This window comes from Canis aureus, chromosome 8, assembly GCF_053574225.1.
Source record: "Canis aureus isolate CA01 chromosome 8, VMU_Caureus_v.1.0, whole genome shotgun sequence".
Classification (NCBI taxonomy): Eukaryota; Metazoa; Chordata; class Mammalia; order Carnivora; family Canidae; genus Canis; species Canis aureus.
The window spans coordinates 45,266,516-45,287,273 of record NC_135618.1 but is presented as its reverse complement, the minus strand read 5'-3'; the positions used below and the strand labels follow the sequence as shown (position 1 = coordinate 45,287,273).

General features: G+C 43.1%; 1 protein-coding gene across 4 annotated transcripts in view; it reads left to right on the top strand.

Moving 5' to 3' along the window:
• Nucleotides 1–20,758, top strand: part of GRIN2A (glutamate ionotropic receptor NMDA type subunit 2A) — a 549,066-nt gene that overhangs the window by 384,842 nt on the left and 143,466 nt on the right. For all 4 annotated transcript variants that reach the window (XR_013384909.1, XM_077906606.1, XM_077906607.1 and 1 more), the window contains exon 4: nucleotides 8,478–9,070. Coding sequence is in view for 3 of the 4 variants with exons in the window: in XM_077906606.1 (XP_077762732.1) it covers nucleotides 8,478–9,070 (593 nt within the window). In the remaining variant the exon portion in view is untranslated. The remainder of the gene's footprint in view (nucleotides 1–8,477; nucleotides 9,071–20,758) is intronic.

Here is a 20,758-nt window from a genome sequence, read left to right as displayed (position 1 = left end):
CTTTATTGCATGTATGTGGGGGTACCTGACCTCTCTCAGGTACTGAGATGGGCACTGAGCCCGAAACACTTGAGTCCAGACTGTCATGGGACTGGTGTGTGTTTTAACTTTATCCTGAATGTTGTGAGAACTAATGAAAAAAAAATTTAAGAAGGAGGACATCATGCTCCAGTTTAAACTTTAAAAAAAGTAACTAGAGCAGCAGTGTGGAAGGTGGGTGGGAGAGGGACAGGACTTGGTAGGGACTCCATACAGGAGGTTCTCACTCTTGTTTGAGAGAGAACCACCAAGGGTCTGGAACGTGGGCAGGTACAACAGGGAAAGGAAAAAGAAATAATGGATAGCCTCTATGTTTGAGTGGTGGTTAAGTGCAGTAGTAAATGTGGGAAGAGATCCTTCCTATCTTGAAAGAAGAAAAATAAGTGATAGAACATAAATTATAAAACAATCAATAAATGGAGGTTGCCTGGAGTGAAATTGCATGTTTGTGGTTGATGGAGCTGATATGTTTTGAGGCAATGGCCCCTGGGTACAATTTCTCCTTATAGCCCCAGTTTTCTGCATCAATTGATTGACAGTTGATGTGAGATCACTGGCATTGGTTTCCTATTTCTGGGCATTTTCTTTTCTAGTTGGATGCCTGAAGAATGACTGGTGGTTATTCAACACACACACACACACACACACACACACACACACACACACACCCCTACCTACCTACTTGTTTCCTGTTCTCTGCACCTGGAATCTGTGTTTCCCACTAGCTAAGCATCTAGATTCATTACCTGGTCTTGAATCCTGACCCTACCATGTACCAGCTGTGAATGTTTAGGTAAGTTACCTTCTCTGAGCTGGAGTTTTAGAATCTGTAATATAGGGAAAATAATAAGACCTTTTGCTACATGCTACATTATACCAAATATGCCCAGTAAATGTTAGCTGTGATGATAACCATGGTGACGGTCAAGATCATTCTGATGAGGAGGAAAGGGATGGATGGATGAATGAATGTGATGATGGACAATGATGGTGGATGACGATGATGACAGTGGTGGATGATAGGAGGTGAAGGAGGAAAATGGATGTGATGATGGATAATGATGATGGTGCTAGTGGATGATGATGATGGTAGATGATGAATGAGGGTAAGTGATGATGGTGGTGGTACATGATGATGGTTGTGGAAAATGATGGTGGTAGACGATATAATGGTAGATAGTAGAGTTGGAGGATTATGATGATGGTGGTGGTGGTGATAGATGATGATGGTTGTGGATAATGATACTGGCAGAGGATATGACAGTAGATGATAATGGAGGTAGTGATGGAAGAGGAGGAGAAGAATGGCTGATGATGGGATAGAGATCCTTCAGTGGGACAGAACCAGCTTATATGTATGTGAGCATGCTATTCTTCTGAATCCTCAGTCTTATCAAGTCTGATGCCTTTATTTTTCCTCTCATCCACGGAAGCAGAAACAAAATATATTTAAAAGCTCAGTTAATACACAATAAGAGTGACATAAAACACACCAAGGCTCACTAGGACAATCCTCTCACAAGAGAAACAAAATTCCCAAGGAGCCCCTCTCGATTTTTGCTAGGTCACCTGCATCATTATCTTTTTTTTTTTTTTTTTTGGTATCCACCCTGGCAGGCAGAAAGAAAGAGAAGCTATGGACATGGATGCAAGGTTGACAACAGTGACCAATTCTCTCATGCTTCCTAGGGATGAGCTTCCCGCTCATTTATTTCCTCACCAAATATATATTGAGCCCATACTGTGTGTCAGACATTGTGCTAGGCTCTGAAGATACTAACTTAAATAATACTCATGCTGTTGTTGGGGTAAGACTGAGAAAAACGAACAAATCAGCATTGGGGTTCACATACCTAGATCAGGAATTCACCTTCACTTGGACTGGCAGGAAGCACAAGCATGGGCATTTTCTTTCTTTCTTTTCTTTCTTCTTTTTTCTTCTTTTTCTTTTTTTCTTTTTTTTACAGCCCTAAAGTGATTCTCCTGTGCAGGCAGGAACAAGAGCCACTGGTGTGTGCAAGGGAACATTGGATGACATCTTGCATCTTGTAACAAAACTGTTGTCAGCATGGGGCCATGTAGATTTTAGGGAAATCACTTAACCCCTCTTCCTGTGTCTTTATGAGAAATGCCATCCATGGGGGTTATAACTTCTTGCAACACCTCATCCCGTGGGTAGTTACAATCAAAGAGACAATGAGTGTGAGTGTCCTTTATAGCCTTTGTGAATGGGTAAGTGAAATGAAAGTTGGTATTAAACTCTATTAAACATCATGCCTTAATACCCACAGAGTCAGGTCTCACCCTGAACACTCAGCAAGCTCTGGAACATTCTGGAACATTAGATCAGGAACTCTCATGAGACCTCAGTTAGGATAGGACTGAAGCGGAGAGTTGAGAGCAGAATCCCAGAATCCCACACCCCCCTGCCTCCCTCGCTCTGTGTTTAAAACAGTTTGTTCTGTCTTCAGCAGAGCAGCGAGCCTGGGGAGAGAGCTGCTCTTGCTTCAGAAGCAAAGTGGGTGTCTAAAATCTGTTCCTCTCCCCCGGCTGCACACTGCCGAGGAAACCGGTGCCAGAGGTGGTCAGAGACTGGTCTGTGGAATCCGAAAAGGACAGGCTGAGGGATGGCAGGAGGTGGTGAGTGCAGGAGAGACATCCTCGGCTACTCAGGTAGGAAGCGGGAGGAATGTTCAGGTCCTTGAAAACAGGGCCATGTGGCATATCAGATGCCAGGCCCTGGGAGTGTGGCCAAATTCCTCTATCACCTCCTGCCAGTCCATAAAAATACCTTTGAAAAATCCAGAGCTAAACGTGAGCCTCTTCTGTGTCTTGTGGTGCCGTATGTTTTGAAAATAACTTCTCGCTTCCATCCCTCCATAAGGCATACAGTGCCTTGGGTCCATCCTGGGTTTTGAAGATGCGGATGCCAATGGAAATGACAGTGGTGTAGGGTAACTGCGGGAAGTCCATGAAGGACATGAGTGATGGTTTCTCTCCAAAGCGTGATTCATCACTGAGGAGACAGTTCCTTCTCTTCATGCAATCTCCTTGGGCTCAGAGCGAGTAGGCCAGTGTGTGGAGGGGAGGGGCAATGTGACACTTGCATGGCAGTGGATCTGGACATACTGGTTTCTGAAATAGGATCAGGATCCCTTTAGGTTTCAGGCTCTGTCCATGTTGTCTAGAGGACTGCGGACATGGAGAGGACAGCTCCTAGACTGTTAGGAATCAGGTGTAGGTGATAAATGAGCCTGTCATCCTACCGGTTCAGCCCTTCTTCATGACAGCGCCCCCCCCCCCCCAGGATGGTGCTTTTTATGCCCACATTATAGGCAAAGAAACTCAGATGCAGAGAGTTTCAGAATTTACTCACAGTCACGTGATTAGCAAGTGCTGAGCCAGCACTTCAACTTGAGTCCAATACACCCCAGGGCCCACACTATTTCAACTATAACATGACTAGTGTGCATTAAGGGGGAGGCTGGAGAGTTTATACTTAATGTGATTATCTAGGGGAGCCACAGATGACCATAGTGGAGAAGAGTGGCATGGTTAAAGCGATGTTCAACCAGGAACTTCAATCAGGTAGTCATGAATGGGGTTAATTGTTGGAATGCTCAAGTCCAGAGTGGGAATTGCCTCTTGTGAGGGAGTGGGTACCATGAGCCCCTGATGTGAAACACCAAGAGTCCTCACCCACGGGGAGAATAACAGTGACGTCTACTTGTTGAGTACTTGATATGTGATGGATACTATACTGGCTGCTTTTATACAAGGTCATTTAATCCTCACAGCTCAATGAGGAAGTGCTATCATCACCAACCAGATACTGTAGGGATGAAAAGCTTGGAACCTCCAAAGCAGGCAAACCTGAGTCACTGCCTTGTATGACCCTGGGAGAGGTGTCCTGCCTCTGGGTCTGTTTCTTCATTTGTATGTTGGGGACAATGCTGGTACCAGTTTAGGAAGGTGGTTGGGGGTAGGATTAAATGAGACACTACATTGAAAGCATTGAGCTGCATGACTCTCGTAGGCACATTAACTAGCATAACTGTTGGCATTGCCATTACCCATTGTACAGATGTGGAAACTGAGTCTTGGAAAGGTGAAGTAGTTTTTCACAAGGCCGCACAATTAGGACTGGTACCTGGATAGCATGACCCCAGAAGCTACAGTGTTGTCCGTCCTGGGGAGAAGGTACTAATGGGGATCAGGAGAGAGTTATAGGAGAGATGCAGCTTGGACAAAGCCCTGCAAGATCGGAGAGCAGGAATGGCACAGGCAAGGAGCTGGAACATATTCTTATACAGACAGCTGTGCCAAGTGAGCTCTTGGCTAATGAACTGCTGTCCCTATAATTATCTTTCTCTTTCACGAAGTTCACAATGCAGCCATGCCCTCCTCCCCACATGGAGAATTAGATAAGGCTGGACTTGCTTACAGCTCTGCTCTGTTGCACAAAGCTGCTCACAGATACAGTAACGTCTGGCTCATAGCACACAGAGCAGGGGTGTTGGAGCATCCCAAACATCACCAACCCCCGCATCTAGCATGCTTCATCCTCACCTCTACACTAATACCGATTATTCCTAAGAAGTGTGTATGTACGGATCATCCCAGAGACCCTTTTAATTGGGTTCTGATCGTGCCCTTAGCATTTGCCCTCCTGACATCTTTCTCCATTCCACGTGTGCTCAGTGCAAGAAGACCCTGATCCCTTTGCCTTTTGCAGTCCTAATGTTGACTCCGGTCACTAGCTTCCTTGCTCCATAGGAATTATTCCATATCCTTTGTAATTAAGTTTGGAACTTCTCAGTCCCATCCCAAGAAGCACCTGACAGCGCATAAGGTTGATGGATAATATAACTGCCTTGAGACTTCTGTGCCTTCTTCTATTGTTGGGTTATTTATGTTGTCGCTGTTTTTTGGTATTTAATGAGGTCCTATGGACAGCTGTTGAGGCTTATAGGACTCCTGTATTCCTCTTCTGATCAATAAAGGTCACCCCTTATTTCAGACATTGGATGGAGGAGTGGTAGGTTGGTGATGTTGAAAGATTTTATTTTCTGGACATGACATTCAAGAGCCATAAAAAATACAATCTCAGACACTGAATTCTACTGTTTTGCTGTTATATTTTTTAAAGCAAGGACATTCCTCTTAGATTTCATTCACACATTCATTTACTCATGCATTCCCTCATGCTGCATTCCCTGATGTGTCATGTGCCAAGCCTTCTGCCAGGTTCTGGGGACAGAGACGAGGACAGCAGAATCTCTGCCCTTGAGCCATTCATGGTCTTGTTGAGGCATGATTTAAAAATGATTAATCAATCCAAGAATATTGGATTTCTCCAAAAGCTACTGTAGGGAAAAAGATAATTATCCAAAGTCTTTAAATCTGTTACCCACTTTAATTGATTTAATTAGATAAAATTCATAAAATTGTATTGTTGGAAGGAGCCCAGAGGCATTTATTCCTGTTGTTGTTTTTTTTCCCTCTCTGCCTTCAGGCCATGCTGCACTTGAATTATCCCCCAAACCTATGCATTTTAGAAAAGGGAAGTATTTCGAAGAACTATAGCTTTTGGCCCATTCGGATAAAACTTTCTATTCAGTGAACACCCATAGGGAAAACTCTGCCCACTTCTTGAAAGGGTTGACATGCACAGCCTTATTGTTTTGAAAGATGAATGGAATCAATCCACTCTTAATACACACAAATACAATGGAATCCCCATATTCCTACTATTGAGGTTAATGCATACGGTAACCACAGAATGCAAAATGAAAGCATGGCTACACTATAATAAGGACTCCTTGAGAATTCTTTTAGGTCTCAGGGAAAGAAAAATAATATCTCAGCACTTGTCAAATTGTGTTTTGCTGTAACACGCAGACATACCTTCTGTTTAGCTGGCATTTTTGTACCATGCCAGTCCGTCAACAGCATGGTTTAAGCATCTGCTATCTGCAGATCTTCAATGATCCCAAGAAAGTTGTGGCTGTGTTTTGGAAAGGGGGCTGGCCATGGAACCAGAACCCAAGTTCATTTTGAGCCTCATTTCCCCCTGCCAACAACGCCACCTTCATAGAGTCATCATGGGGATTTTATGTGTTAAGGGGTGTGAAGGTAGTTTGTAAATTCTACAACTGTATGCGCTGCCTGCCTGCCCTTTCTTTCTTTCTTTTTTATCGTTTCATGAAATTTTTTCCCCAATGTTATATAACCCCCTGATTGTAAGTTCAGGGTGTTGCTGTGGAGCGGTGGTCAAAACATTTTTTTTTAATTGGAGTTCAATTTGCCAACATATAGCATATCCCCCAGTGCTTATCCCATCAAGTGCCCCCCTCAGTGCCTGTCACCCAGTCGCCCCAACCGCCTGCCCACCTCCCTTCCCACCACCCCTTGTTTGTTTCCCAGAGTTAGGAGTCTCTTGTGTTGTGTCTCTCTCTCTGATATTTCCCACTCATTTTCTCTCCTTTCCCCTTTATTCCCTTTCATTATTTTTTATATTCCCCAAATAATGAGACCATATAATGTTTGTCCTTCTCCGATTGACTTACTTCACTCAGCATAATACCCTCCAGTTCCATCCACGTCAAAGCAAATGGTGGGTATTTGTCGTTTCTAATGGCTGAGGAATATTCCATTGTATACATAAACCACATCTTTATCCATTCATCTTTCGATGGACACCGAGGCTCCTTGCACTGTTTGGCTATTGTGGGCATCGCTGCTATAAACATTGGGGTGCAGATGTCTCGGCTTTTCACTGCATCTGTATCTTTGGGGTAAATCCCAGCAGTGCAATTGCTGGGTTGTAGGGCAGATCTATTTTTAACTCTTTGAGGAACCTCCACACAGTTTTCCAGAGTGGCTGCACTGGTTCACATTCCCACCAACAGTACAAGAGGGTTCCCTTTTCTCCGCATCCTCTCCAACATTTGTTGTTTCCTGTCTTGTTAATTTTCCCCATTCTCACTGGTGTGAGGTGGTATCTCATTGTGGTTTTGATTTGTATTTCCCTGATGCTGCCTGCCTCTTCTAAGTGGAATATTGCTGTCATGATCAGATCATGATTTAGGGAGGTGTTAGCACTATTAGAGGCCCTTGGGGAGCCTGGGTGCCTCGGTGGGTTGAGCATCTATCTTCAGCTCAGGTCATGATCCTAGGGTCCTGGGATCAAGCCCTGAGTTGGGCTTCCTGCTCAGCAGGGAGTCTGCTTCTCCTTCTCCCTCTGCCCCTCTCCCTTGCTGGTGCACTTGTTCACTCTCTTTCTCTCTCTCTTCCCCCACCCCCTCTCTCTCTCTGTCTCAAATAAAATCTTAAAAAGAAAAGAACTGATAGAGGCCCTTTAACCCAACACAAGTTGCCATGCCACTTTCCAGAGTAAGAGCATTCAGCAGCTCCCCCTTATGCTTGAATAAGCTCTAAGCCTCTGAACAAATCCCTGAGGCCATACATGATAGGGTTCCTGCCAAGCTTTTCAACATCATCACATCCCCCCAACTTCATGAGCCATATGCATTTGTTTCCAGCTCCTAAAAATAGTCAAGATTGTATCTACAGAACTCCTCTGACTATAATGTCCTCCCATTTCCCTTCCTCCTGACCCGGATACTCCTTCAGCATCCCCTTATACTTCTCTCAGCCTCTAGTCCCTGAAAATTGCTCTTCCTCAAATTCCTACCAGATCTATGAAGGAAGGCAGAGACCATGTCTGTGTCTGTCTTATCTATCATTGTTTCCCCAAGTTCTAAAATAGCATTTCTGCATAATTAGATGTTCAACAAATACTCATTGATTTAGATAGATGTTGAGACAGGTGTCCAGCTAGCCTTTATTATACTTCACGTTACACAGGAGTCTAGAGTCCAAGTGACAGAAATCCTACCCAAACTGGCTCCTGTGATCATAGGAACTTATTGGCTTCTCTAACCAACAGATCCAGAGTAAATGGTAGAGTCTGGGTGCTCCAAGTGTGTCATCATTTGGATGCCTCTATGTCCTGATGTTGTCTCTCTTGGCTTACATTTTTCAGTCCTGAGCCAGGGGCCAGATAGAGTTTGTTGTGTTGAAACTATATGGGGCTTGAAACCACATGGGTCTAAAGGGCAGGAGGAATGGGATAAACCAGAGGCAAAAAGAACAGGTGTCCTTCATGCATGAGGCTGCAGACTCCAAGTTCAGGATCTCTCTCCTCTGTATTTCCAGTGTCTGTTCCAAAGTGTGGCATATAGTAGGTACTCAGGAATGTTTGCAAATGGATAGGTGTGTGATGTATTTTCCCTCCCTTCTCAGGAGGCGCTTTTTAAGCCTATAAAGACAGATGGTTCTATATAAACCGCCTTCTGCCTCATCCTCTGTTTTGCTTTTTTTTTTTTTTTTTTTTTTTTTTTTTTTTTTTTTTTTTTTACACCTGTTGTTGGCAGGATCCGACGTCAACCTTCTTCCAGTTTGGAGCGTCCATCCAGCAACAAGCTACGGTCATGTTGAAGATCATGCAGGATTACGACTGGCATGTCTTCTCCCTAGTGACCACCATCTTCCCTGGTTACAGGGACTTCATCAGCTTCATCAAGACCACAGTGGACAACAGCTTTGTGGGCTGGGACATGCAGAATGTGATCACCTTGGACACTTCCTTTGAGGATGCAAAGACGCAAGTCCAGTTGAAGAAGATCCACTCTTCCGTCATCTTGCTGTACTGTTCCAAAGATGAGGCTGTCCTCATCCTGAGTGAGGCTCGCTCCCTGGGCCTCACCGGATATGATTTCTTCTGGATTGTTCCCAGCTTGGTTTCTGGGAACACAGAACTCATCCCTAAGGAGTTTCCATCAGGACTCATTTCAGTCTCCTACGATGATTGGGACTACAGCCTGGAGGCGAGAGTGAGGGATGGCCTGGGCATCCTAACCACTGCCGCATATTCCATGTTGGAGAAGTTCTCCTACATCCCTGAGGCCAAGGCCAGCTGCTACGGACAGACGGAGAAGCCAGAGACCCCACTGCACACTCTGCACCAGTAAGAGGGCGATCTTTGCTTGTCTCCCAATTGGGACTGGAGTTTTGTTGTTTGTGTGCTTGTTTGTATGTGTGAATAGTCAGAGCAATTCGTACATAATTCCTACTGGAAATGTGCGCTACAAGTAGACAATGTTGCATGTGTGCTTATGGGATTCTTTTTGTTTACTCTCTTCTTCTCTCTTCCTGTTGACTCCTCTTTTGTTTATAACTTACATCATACTTCGTTTTCTGTAACTTTTTTCTTTTACTCAACAATCTACCTTGGAAACCTATGCCCAAGACCTGTCTATGTATCCAACTATGTATCTCTCTATCCATTTTCTATCTATAGCTATATATCACGTGTGCCTGTGGATGTGTGTGTATATATAGATATAGATGGATTTTTATATGAAGACACACATGTATGGATTATACGTAATATTCACATGTATGAAGGTATATAGATAGATATGTATGTGTAGATATACGTGTGTGTGTGTATTTGTCGCAACCTATGCATTGCATTTCTCAACAGGGATATACCATGATTTATTTATCCAGTCTCCATAATGATAAAAAATTTAGGTGTTTTCTGATTTTTTTCCATTAGAAACTAAGCTGCAGTGCTCATCATCCCACATCTCTGTGCACATGTGCAAATTGTTTCTTCAGGGTGAATCCTAAGAGGTAGAATCTTGGGGTCACAGAGTACCTGCATTTAAAAATTGAAGTGTCTGTCACCAAATTGTCCTACAAAGGAACTCTACCAATTTATATTCACACAAGCAGTTTGTGAGGTCACTAGATTTCCCACATCCTCACCAACATGTTACACTTCAGGAAGACTGCCCATGTTGGGGCTTCTATCCTCTGAGTTTGCATCTGACTTTCTTCCCTTTTTATGTCCTGTTTTTGTAGGTCATTGAGAATCTTGGCAAATACCACTTTTAAAGCTGCATATATTTTATCCTATGGGTACATTCTAATTTATTTAACTACTCCCATCTTGGTAGACATTTCAATTTTATATTTCTGAGAAATGTCATTGTTCTTTGTGGCCCATCATTATGGCTCAGCTGTTGAGATTTAGGATGATCATTCCTGTATCCATTTTGCATGCCTTTGCCTGTTGTTTGGTGATTGAATCCACACTCCTTCTTCAGATAATGAGCAGTGTAGTTCTGTGATGAGGGGACTGGGATCTGGAGGTTGATTTGTTAGGGTTCAAATCTTGTCTACTTCCTATGTGCCTCAGGACAATCATTTTACCTTTTTAGGGTTCAGTTGCTCATTGCAAAGTGATGATAATAGCACTACTTCCTAGGTGGCGCTTCTCAAACTTCCGTATGTATCAGAATCACCAGGAGGATTTGCTAAACCATGGAATGCTGGGTTTCACAGTCTGTAATTTAGTAGCCCTGGGGTGGGTAGGCCCCCAGAACTCGCAATTCCAGCAGGTTCCTGAGTGATTCAATATTGCTGGTCTAAGGATCATGCATTGAGAACCAATATTCTATAGATAGGCCTAAGTGATGCATGAAAAGTACTGCTTAGCACCGTGCCTGGCACCCAGTGATTATCAAATAACTGTAGAATGACCAGTGAAGTTGCTTTTGGTCAACAGAAATTATAGTCATCAGACTGGGCTGATTGATTATCAGCAGAGTAACACGTCACTCTCAAATGTCTCTGGGAGGTTTTATGACTTTGAATTTGCTACAGTTCAGGCATTATCTCTGAGCGGAGTCTGGAGACATGTGTGTGTATGTGTGTGTATAACAAGATAGAGAGATTATACTTCTTTAAAATTGGTTTACACCTAAAAAATGAACTATTGAATTAAGAACCTGTGGTCCTTTGAAATGTTCCCCTCCCATCTCCTCATTTGCTCTCTAGGGATCCTCTTTCTACATTACCACTTCCAGCATTTTAAATAATTGTCTAAATATCAGGAAGGAACTCAGATCAATCAGTATGAGGCATGGAAGCCTCTTATGGAGGCAGGATTCCTGCCAGCCCAAAGACAAGGGCTGGGCTAATGAATGCTTCCTTCCCATAAGAAGTGCCCTACAGCTGGAATATGCAGAAATGTATAATTCTGATGAAAACGTAACTCAATTTTAGGGCAATTGAAATATAATATATACAGGAAAAGGAATTTGAGAAGGGTAATCGTCAAGACATGCAAAGCTCCTTCCAGTGAGCACCCTGAATTCCATTTCTAAAAAAAAAAAAAAAAAAAAATCCTACTGCTGTGAAATGCTGTCATGCTATTTCTAGGAGTTATGTTTGAATGCAGCAATTTTGTAGATGGTGTTTCAGCCCCAGAGTAGCAATGTATCAAGTGTGGTAAGCCGTCACCCACTGCCTGGTGTTTAATGAAACATCTCTCCATCCATGGGGCACTGACAGTGCTCACCCCACATATGAGGCTGGAATGCAGCATAGGCAGTGGCTCCTTCCCACACTTGCCCACTGTCATGGTGTTTCTTAAACTCACCCAGGGAATCAGAGAAGCTTGCCAGGCAAGGAAGGGACTGGGAGCTGGAGGAAGCTTCCCCCCCCCCCCAAAACAGCAGTTTTTCAGAAGAGCCTTCAGGGCACTATTCTCTCCTACATTGGTCATTCTTCCCATCAAATGGACCCCGTGCTGGTCCCTGAAATACAGACAGGAATGAAGATACAACTTCTTTTCTCAAAGAATGCACAATCTGGTGAAGATAGACGAAATTTGTCTCACGACAAACTCGGGTAGCAAGGACTTTCTTCAAAAATATTAGGGTGAGAGAAAAAAAAAAGAATAGTACAGAGTCTGATAAAACACCCACCCCAACACTCATCACAGAGAACAAAGGTGAATGTGTCACATTTGTTTCAAAATTCTAAAAAATAAAACATGACTGATGATGTAACAGTCCTGATTCTCTCTCTCTCTCCTGAGTCCCACTTTCTTCCCTTCCTCTCCTTGGGAGGGAAAAACACTGTCCTGAATTTGGTAGGGATCCAAACCTGTGTGCCTGTTTTGTACTTCTAGTATAGATGTCTTTATACGCACAGTTCTTTTTAATGCACCTGAGTGGTATCTGATACCTTCAAGTTTCCTTTACCTCAGCCTCGTGGTTCAAGATGAATCTATGAGGACCCATGTCATTCTAGTACATTCATCATGGTTGCTGTTTGTGTTCTGTTGTATAACTGTTGCATTGTTTGTTTGATCATCCCCCTCTGATGGACTTTTATGTTGTCACTGGTAAGGGATCTTTAGTATCTGTAGACTGAGTCGGATTCATCCGCTTATTCAGCAGAAGCCCAGGACTCTGGAGTTGAGGGTTCTCCAAAGCATCCAATAGCCAAGCAGCTCCCATTACTCCCCCTGTGTAGTAAGGAGGATGCTCAAAGCTTCAGAAGGAGCTCTGATGAATTCATGCTAATGGGTATCCTGGTGCACTGGTGCGGGGGTCTGGGGTGCAGCTTTGACTGGTTGAGTGCACCATCTTGGAATCAGTTACACATGTCCCTCTGTGGTCGTCAGGGACATGGCTTGTAATCTACCCAGAGCTTGTGTACTTAGGACACTGTAACCATGACTTACTGCTTATGATGTGGGACCTAGTAGAAAAGACTACTTGCTGAGGATGACGTGGATCTGTTTCTGTCCCTGGGATTTCAGGGGGGAAAAAGGTGGGGGAAAGGGGAAAATGTTCTTTATGTTTAATATTTCTGGTTTTACAGAAGGCACTTTGAAAAGAGCAGTCAGCATTTTATAAAGTTCAAAAATAGCTCAGCCGTGTTATGTAACCTCCTCCTTGCTACTGCAAAGTTATTAAACATCTGTCCCTTCCCAGGCTCAGGGCAGATCACTGGTAACTCCTGGAATCGTGACTGTAGATCATTACCTGTTCTGCTGGCGTGGAACCAAAGCTGTTCTGTCCGGTCCTGTCCCGAGAGTGCCTCTGGGCCGCAGGTGGACAGGGCCCCCTGGGAGGCAGTGTGACATCAGAGTGGAGCATCTGGCACTGAAGCCAACCTCCCTGGGTTTAAATCCTGGGTCAGAACTCTTCTAGATCTAAGGCTTTGGGCAAGTCCCTTAATTCCTCCAAGTCTGCCTCCTGAGATGTAAATGGGAACAAGAAAAGTGTTTACTTCTTGTCCCAGAGCCTGGCACATGGAAAGCAATCTATCAATCGTTATTATTATGATAAAACTTGCAGGTATAAAGTTGTGAATGAGCCCAATGTATCTGCACACCATAGTTCACAACATTGCCAATTATTCATTCCCCAAAAAGGTATTTAGTACCCTCCCTACATGAGACACCAACCCTCCAGAGATGGTGAGACAGAGGAAACCCCCATGTGAATATTAGGCAAGACAGAGTCACCATTTGTGTCTTGTTGTCTCTGAGGCCTGTGGGTCAGTGGACCTGTCCCATAGCAGAGGTTCATATCAGTAGGTTGGAGGAAAGGGTATTATGTCCCTCTGGGGAAACAGAACACCTCAGGAGTTGGGAGGACTCGATGCTCTGCTAATATTTCCCAGACTTCTTCCTGGTGGCCTTTATTCCTTCTTCTGATACCACAGCTCTAGTAATACTTGGTAAGACTCACTCTGTCTCTTGGCTCAAGCTTGTAGACCAGAAGAAGTCCGTGTCACATTTTAGGACTGCAGTTCTGTAGGACACAAAACATTAAATTTGTGTTGTGAGCGGTGTGTGCATGTGTGTATGTGTTCCTACGTGTTACCTCTTCCACATGTCAGGGGACACATTGCCACTCACTGAGGAGGGAGGAGGTCATAGAAGGGAGAAGGTGGATGTTTTTAAGGCCTAAACCCTTTGACTAAAGGATTGCCCTGGGAGGAGAACAGCCCATGTGAAGAAGAAGGTAGTGTGATAGAAAAGTCCACATGGCCAGGCTTGGAATTAGCCACATATGGCTTACCAAGTGTAAGTTACTAACCATCCTAAACCCAGAATTTTTCTAAAGTGCACTTATGTCTGTGTGTGTGTATGTGTGTTGTAATCATCTTGTTGTATCAGAATTAGGTGAAATCACATACGCAAAACACCATTGTGCCTGGCATATAGTAGACATTTCACAAATAATGGTCATGTCATTATTGTCTTATTATTATTGTGGTAGTGATCATTGTTATTATTTATTTAATTTATACTCATTGTACTGCGGGGTATTCACAGGGAAGTGAGAAATAGATTTCTACCTTGTTTTTTAACTGTGGAATTATGACTTGTGTGTCCTATGGCGGCTCCTATTTTGGTTAAGGGAGTAGGACGTGGAGAGGTGAGTGCATTGGAAGTCAGAGGTGTTCAAGGAGATCTATAGCACAAATGAGGGAGGAAAAGAACATATTCTCCCGAGAGAGTTATGGATTCATGTTGAAGAGAAGTTATTTGGCTTTAATTGATGATACCTGGCTTGACCACTTACGTACTTTACATTAACTCCTTGATTTATGAAGTCAGGCTTCTGCATTAAGAAGCAACAACACTGTAAATTATTACCCTGACAGAAGAGGAAATGGAAGGAAGATATATACCTGAATGTGCGTTTAATTCATATCCAAGTTACCATGATAGTTTTTTCAATCTTCATTTCTAAAATAACCACAGGAAAAGTTCCTGGCTTAATGACCCATTAAGAGACTGCACTAACCTGGGTTGGCATAGTTTTATTTGATAGTCAAAATTATCACTGTTGGTTTCTTTTTTTAATGCCAATAAAAGAGCCTACTCAGTTAAATCTCAGAGCTTGACCAGAGTGAAAACTTCCCTGGGTGAACGTGATAACTCTTTGCAAATATTTATCTGTGGGATCACCATATGCACCACAAGCTTTCTGGCAATGGCACCGCTTACCCAGGAGACCAAGCCATTCTGTGGGTTTGTGCTGTAAATGTGAGACTTTGGACTCAGCAATCGGGTGGTGGGGGAAGGCTGAGCCTCAAAGTAAATTAGCAAGAGGTATGTAGAAATGAGATATGAGAGGATCCAGGGGCATGTGCCAAATTGAGAACCCAAAGCACATTCCACCAGGCTCTGTGACTTTGTGGAATGTGGGCTTGGATGGTGCCATGTCACACCCTCTCACTGCGGTTATCTTGGGCAAGTTACCGAACTTCTCTGAGCCTCCACTTCTTTGATTGCAAACAGAGATCATTCCAACCCTAGAGAACCATGGTGACACTTAAATACATGTTATATACTCAGCCAAGCATCTACGTTATAGTTGGCACCCTACAGATGTTAATTGTCCTTCTTCCCTGGGCCAGATGCACAGCTTGATCTGCCCTCGCCTATGTCTTGATGGACCCAGGAGAGGTGGACTGTGCTCTGTGGGTGTCCAGCCTGACAGCTAAGTCAACAGCCTCTCTTCAGCATCATCTCTGTTTGTGGCCTCTCTCCTGGAACACAGACATCTCTTTTTTTGGCTGGAAGTCAAAAGTACCGTATGCCAACCCTGCAATGCAAGTCAATCATTTCCAACTGGCATCCAATGAATAGCTCGACAAATGGTGGAAACCTGATGCTGGCAAGTTGAAAGGACCAGAAATTGGCCATGCCTTTGCCTTGAGGGAAAGGTGGTTTGGGTTGTTTTGGGGTCATACATAAAGCACACAAATTGTTCGCATTTGCCTCAGTCAGATGCAAGTCTTTGGATTTGGGGACCAGCATGCCTAACAAAAAGATCTATTGATCTGTTTCCTCCAGGGCTGAACAGGAGGACACTTTTCATTTTCAGACTTGTTAATTCGGTGACCTATACTAATAATTTGCTGCAATTCTCTTCTGTGAAAAGATAAAGCAAAGAAAAAACAGCATCTTCCCTACCCTGGTACCTGCTGACAGAGAGTATATTGGGAACAGATGGTCTTAATGTGTAAGCGCAGAGACCAGTTAGGAGACCGTGGCATAGTCTAGGAGAGAGCAGGCGGTGACTTGGGTGAGAGTAATAGCTGGGTATTCAGAGAGAAGTGGGTGAGTTTCATGCATGTTTTGGAGTAAAATGAGTAAGACCCGACAGATGAATGAATATGAAGTGTTAAAAGAGATAAAACAACTAATAATTTTTCACTCGGATGGCTGAATAGATGATGGTGCCTTTTACAAAACTAGAGAAAAAGCAGATTGGGGGAGGAGGAGGTCAGGAGAAACACCCAGTTTCAAACACGCTCAGGGGAACACACTCTGGACATTCAAGTGGAAATCTCAAGTAGGCAATTGAAGAGGAGAGTCTGAGTTCAGACTGCAAATTGCAAGGCACAGGTTGTGAGCTTGTTGATGGTGTTTAAAGCCCCAGGACCGGGTAACATCACCGAGAGGGGAAATAAAAAATCAGAAGAGGGACTGGACTCAAACCCCGAGGAACTTCACATTCATTGGCAAATAACCCCCGAGGGAAAGAAGAATCCTAGGGAGAGAGGGTCAGACTGGGAACTCCAGCCGCCTTTTTTTCCCATGGAGACCGTCTGTCCCCCCGCTTTTGTTATGGAGCTTGATGGGTGTCTGTAGAGTGTCTGCCATACGCTAGACATCGTGGCAGGTACGGTGAGCCTTACAAAGATCTATAATCTATGGCCACTGCTAATATACCTGGATTTAGTGCAGCCCAAGAGATTTAAATAATCCTACGAGCAGTTTTAATCAATACATGGAGAAAGTAAAACTTATCACATGATGAAGTGCCAGGCAGGTCATCAGAGCAGCCAATTCTTGGAGTTCTAGGAAACCAGTACCATATACTTGGCTGGAGCCAGGGATTGGATGGCAAGCTGACCTTCAGATTAGGAGGGATGAGGAGATGACACTTCAAGAAAGGGGAAGGAAAAAATTCTCTGCTTTTGCTACCTTCTTCGCATGAACTGAAAAACATCCAAAGTCACACAAAGCAACAAATCAAAAATTTTCTCCAGCACAAGGGAGGCCCAGTGGTCCAGTGTGAAGGGCTGGTTTATTTACAAGCTGTCTTTTGTTTGCTCTTCTGGAAGAGCATTTGCCTGTGCACCTCCTCACATGTGGGACAGAAGCCCTCCCTGTCATCCCTTCCAGATGGGAGCTAGACAGCCAGAACGAGCCTTTCCACCCATTCTCTGCTTTTGTCCCCTTGCTTCTCAGCTTCTGCCCTTCTCTTGCCTTCACATGGATACTGCCTGCCTACAGATGTGACTGAGCCCCCATGCAGCCTCCTGGTACCTCAGTACCTGTTCTGGATCCCAGGGATGGAGGAGCCACTGTTAGGTTGGTGATACTAGCTAGGTTTGGAACGGGCATGGGAGGCCAACCACATTTTTATCCAGGCCCCACAGTTTGGGGATTGAACTGGCTGACCTGCTGATGCCTGGTGTACTCTTGTCCAAATCCCCACAGCCAGTTCCTTAGGATTTGCTTCATTTGGTTAAGTCCTGTCCAAACACAAGGAATAAATACACACACCACTCCATTTCCTGTGTGATGGAGAACAGTTCTGCTGAGACATGGACTGATTTCCTTTTTGTTTCCATCACTGTTAGTAAAAGGAAGTTTTAACAGTTTGATTAATACATCATTATGTGTGTGTGTGGAGGGCAGAGAAACTTCAAGTTTTATAAGTTACATAATGTTACAGAAGCATATATATTTTAAAGTATGATATAATGGAAAATTTAAAGAACCTTAATGATACAACGTTCATGTATTATGTGCTAGTCACTTTAAATACATTCTCTTTAATTCTTCAGATATGAATTAGGATATTTTTGCTGCAGGTAAAGTTAAATTCAGTTATATGATTGAATTACTTGATTGGAATTCCATAGGTAGCACAGACTTCAGATGCAGTGTGATCAAGATTCTGGCTCTTTTCCCTATGATCTCTTGACTCTGTGCTTTGGAAATTATAGTTTTTGTTATCAAATATCTTCCTCTGTGACCTTAAGTTGGCAGTCAGCAACACCTGGGATGACTTATTTTGTTCATGGCCAAATTAGGTCATATGCCTATCGTTGAGCCAATAAGAGCCATTTTAAAACCGCCCTGTACTGACTGGCTTAATTCTGGACTTCTAGTCCAATCACTGAAAAGGCAAATAGGATTACATTAAGCCAAACTAGATATACTCTAAGAAAGAACTGAGGATTGGGTGAGCTCCCTCCAGAGCCTATCGAATCTTACAGGAAGCATAAAGTTTCAACAAATGTGAATTCTGTTAACTCCAGCCACCTTTTTTGAGGAAGGAAAGAGGAAAGGAAAATGGATGCTGAATAGACTACCAGAAGGTCAAATCATAAATCCTAACAACTTATATTAAGATGAGGAAGTTCTACAACTTGACAAAATCCACACAACTAATATAACATGGAGCTAGAATTCAAATCCAGTTTTGTGTAGATCTAAATCCCATTATACTCCTTCCTGTGGTTGCAAATTGACCTGAAGTTGTGGTATTTTCCTATTCTGTTTGTTTGACTCACAGGATGTTTTCAAAAGTTGAATAACTCTCAACGTCTAAAAATGGAAAGATATCACCAAAAATTAGATTTTCAGCTAATCTTGAAAAATACAAAAAAAAAATGATAATTCCACATTCCTCTTTCAAAGTCTTCAAAGTTGGAGCTCCAGGTATTGAGGTCCAAACCCTTCCCTCCTCAAGGAGAAGCTGGGAGTTGTGAGTCACATCCTAACTATATGTTGTTGTGCAGGTGGTAGGGTTTATGGAAAGAGCATCTTGGCCTTTCCTACCCATTCTGATATGGGCATTTTCTTGTTCACTTGACGTCTAGGAGTCATGGAGCTAGTTTGTGAATTTCTTTCAGAGGTAATTGCTGCATATGTAATTCTAGATTTGATGTATATGGGAAGAGGTGAGTTCAGGAGTCTTCTATGCTGCCATCTTGGACCAGAACCTTCCTCCTATCTGGAGGCAGTCAACTGGGTGTTGTCAAGAAGCCCTTCCCAGTTCATCTTAGTCCTCACCTGGACCATTTATTCATATTACATCTATGGCCTCTTTAAGCATTCTACTTTGTAACAAGGTATCTTATATTGTTTTATTGCTTTGTTGTAATCATCATCCTTAATAATCATCACCAAAACAAGAACTTGATGGACCTTCAGGCTGGTAGATATTTAGAATGAGTGATAACAGGAAGTTTTGGTATCTCACCTCCAGAGATCTTTAGACTTGGGTCTGTACAACTAGGTCTATGGAAAGCATGAGTCTCTCTCATTCTGTATGCTTTCAGCATTACTGGACAGACATTCTGGTGAAATCACATAAAAAACTGTTCGTGTGTGATTCTCTGTGATGAGAGGCCCCACAATATTGGGGAGGTGCCTCTAATCTCTCACTCACGTTTTCTCAAAACATAACAGGCTTTTAAAGTTCCAGCTGGGGGTGCCTAGGACATAGTCATCAGGGACTAAGTAGTCATTCTCTGTGGCCCTAGTTCATAAACCTACTTTTCTGTTCAACTTACATATGGGAATTTGAATTGTTTGTGCTTATAGTGACTTTGCCGAAAGACAAGAACTTACTAAATTACCCAAAGGGAGTTCCCACCCATCAGTTCAGATTAAGTTGTAGATGTTCTTGTGAAGCTGGAAGAAAATACTTTTTCTGGGTGGTAGTGAGGCAAAGGGATGGGTTCCAGCTTTTTGCAGTATCCTGAAATCTGTCGAATAAATGGCAAACAAGGGACTCTGGTGGAACCTATACACCACGTGTCAAGGGTCACTGCTGACAAGGCCACTTTATCATTTAAACCTTGTAAAATATGTGTTTCTAAGCTGATTTTTCTTCTTTATGGCTCAAAATCCACAAAATATATTATTAATTGTTACAAATTATTCTCAACTAGTTTTATAACATTGAAATTGTCCATTACTTCTCTGTGCTTTATTACAGGTGAGGAATTTGGGGCCTGAAAGACACAGGGCTCAGTTTTCACTGATGGGAGACTGGTTAATGGCAGAGGCATATGAAACACAGGTTCCCTTCCTCCCAGACTTAAGTGGGTTGCTTCCACTGCACCTGTGTCCTCTTTCGTTCTAGATCCTTTGTGAAATAATAATAATAATAATAATAATAATAATAATAATAATGTGGTATTGGTGGTGATGGTGATGATGATGATGATGATGATGATGAAGAACAACTCCAGGGACTTTGTCCATGTTATCTGTGTATACCACTACCTAGCATAGTGTAGACACTTAAACGCATGTCAGTAGGTGCATAATGATAGCTGCTAATGCAGCACTGGCTCTTATTGGGATGCTACATTAAGGATGTTTACAAGCATTATTTTATTTTATCCTCACAACTCCATGAAACTTGTGCTACCGTTATTCCCATTTTTGCATGAGAAAAAAAAATCTCATAAAAATGACTTTCCCAGGGTCATTAAATGGTAGAGCCAGGACCAAGATTGCCTTTCTGGTTTTAGCACCTGTTCCTCTGACCCTCTGGCACCCCAGGAAAGAGACCTTCAAGATGTGTTTTCAGGAGGCCCTAGGGAGTCTTCCAGTGCAACAAGGCAGGTACGGAGATCCGCCCATTGTGGGCAGGAGTCACTTGAGTGTCTTGCAAGTTAACTTGTCACAGAAATGCAATGCATGGGACTTCATTTTATAAATCACAAAACTTTCCTAAAAATGTTAATATCCTTATCATCAACATCAATTATTATTATTGCCATTAGCATAGAGATG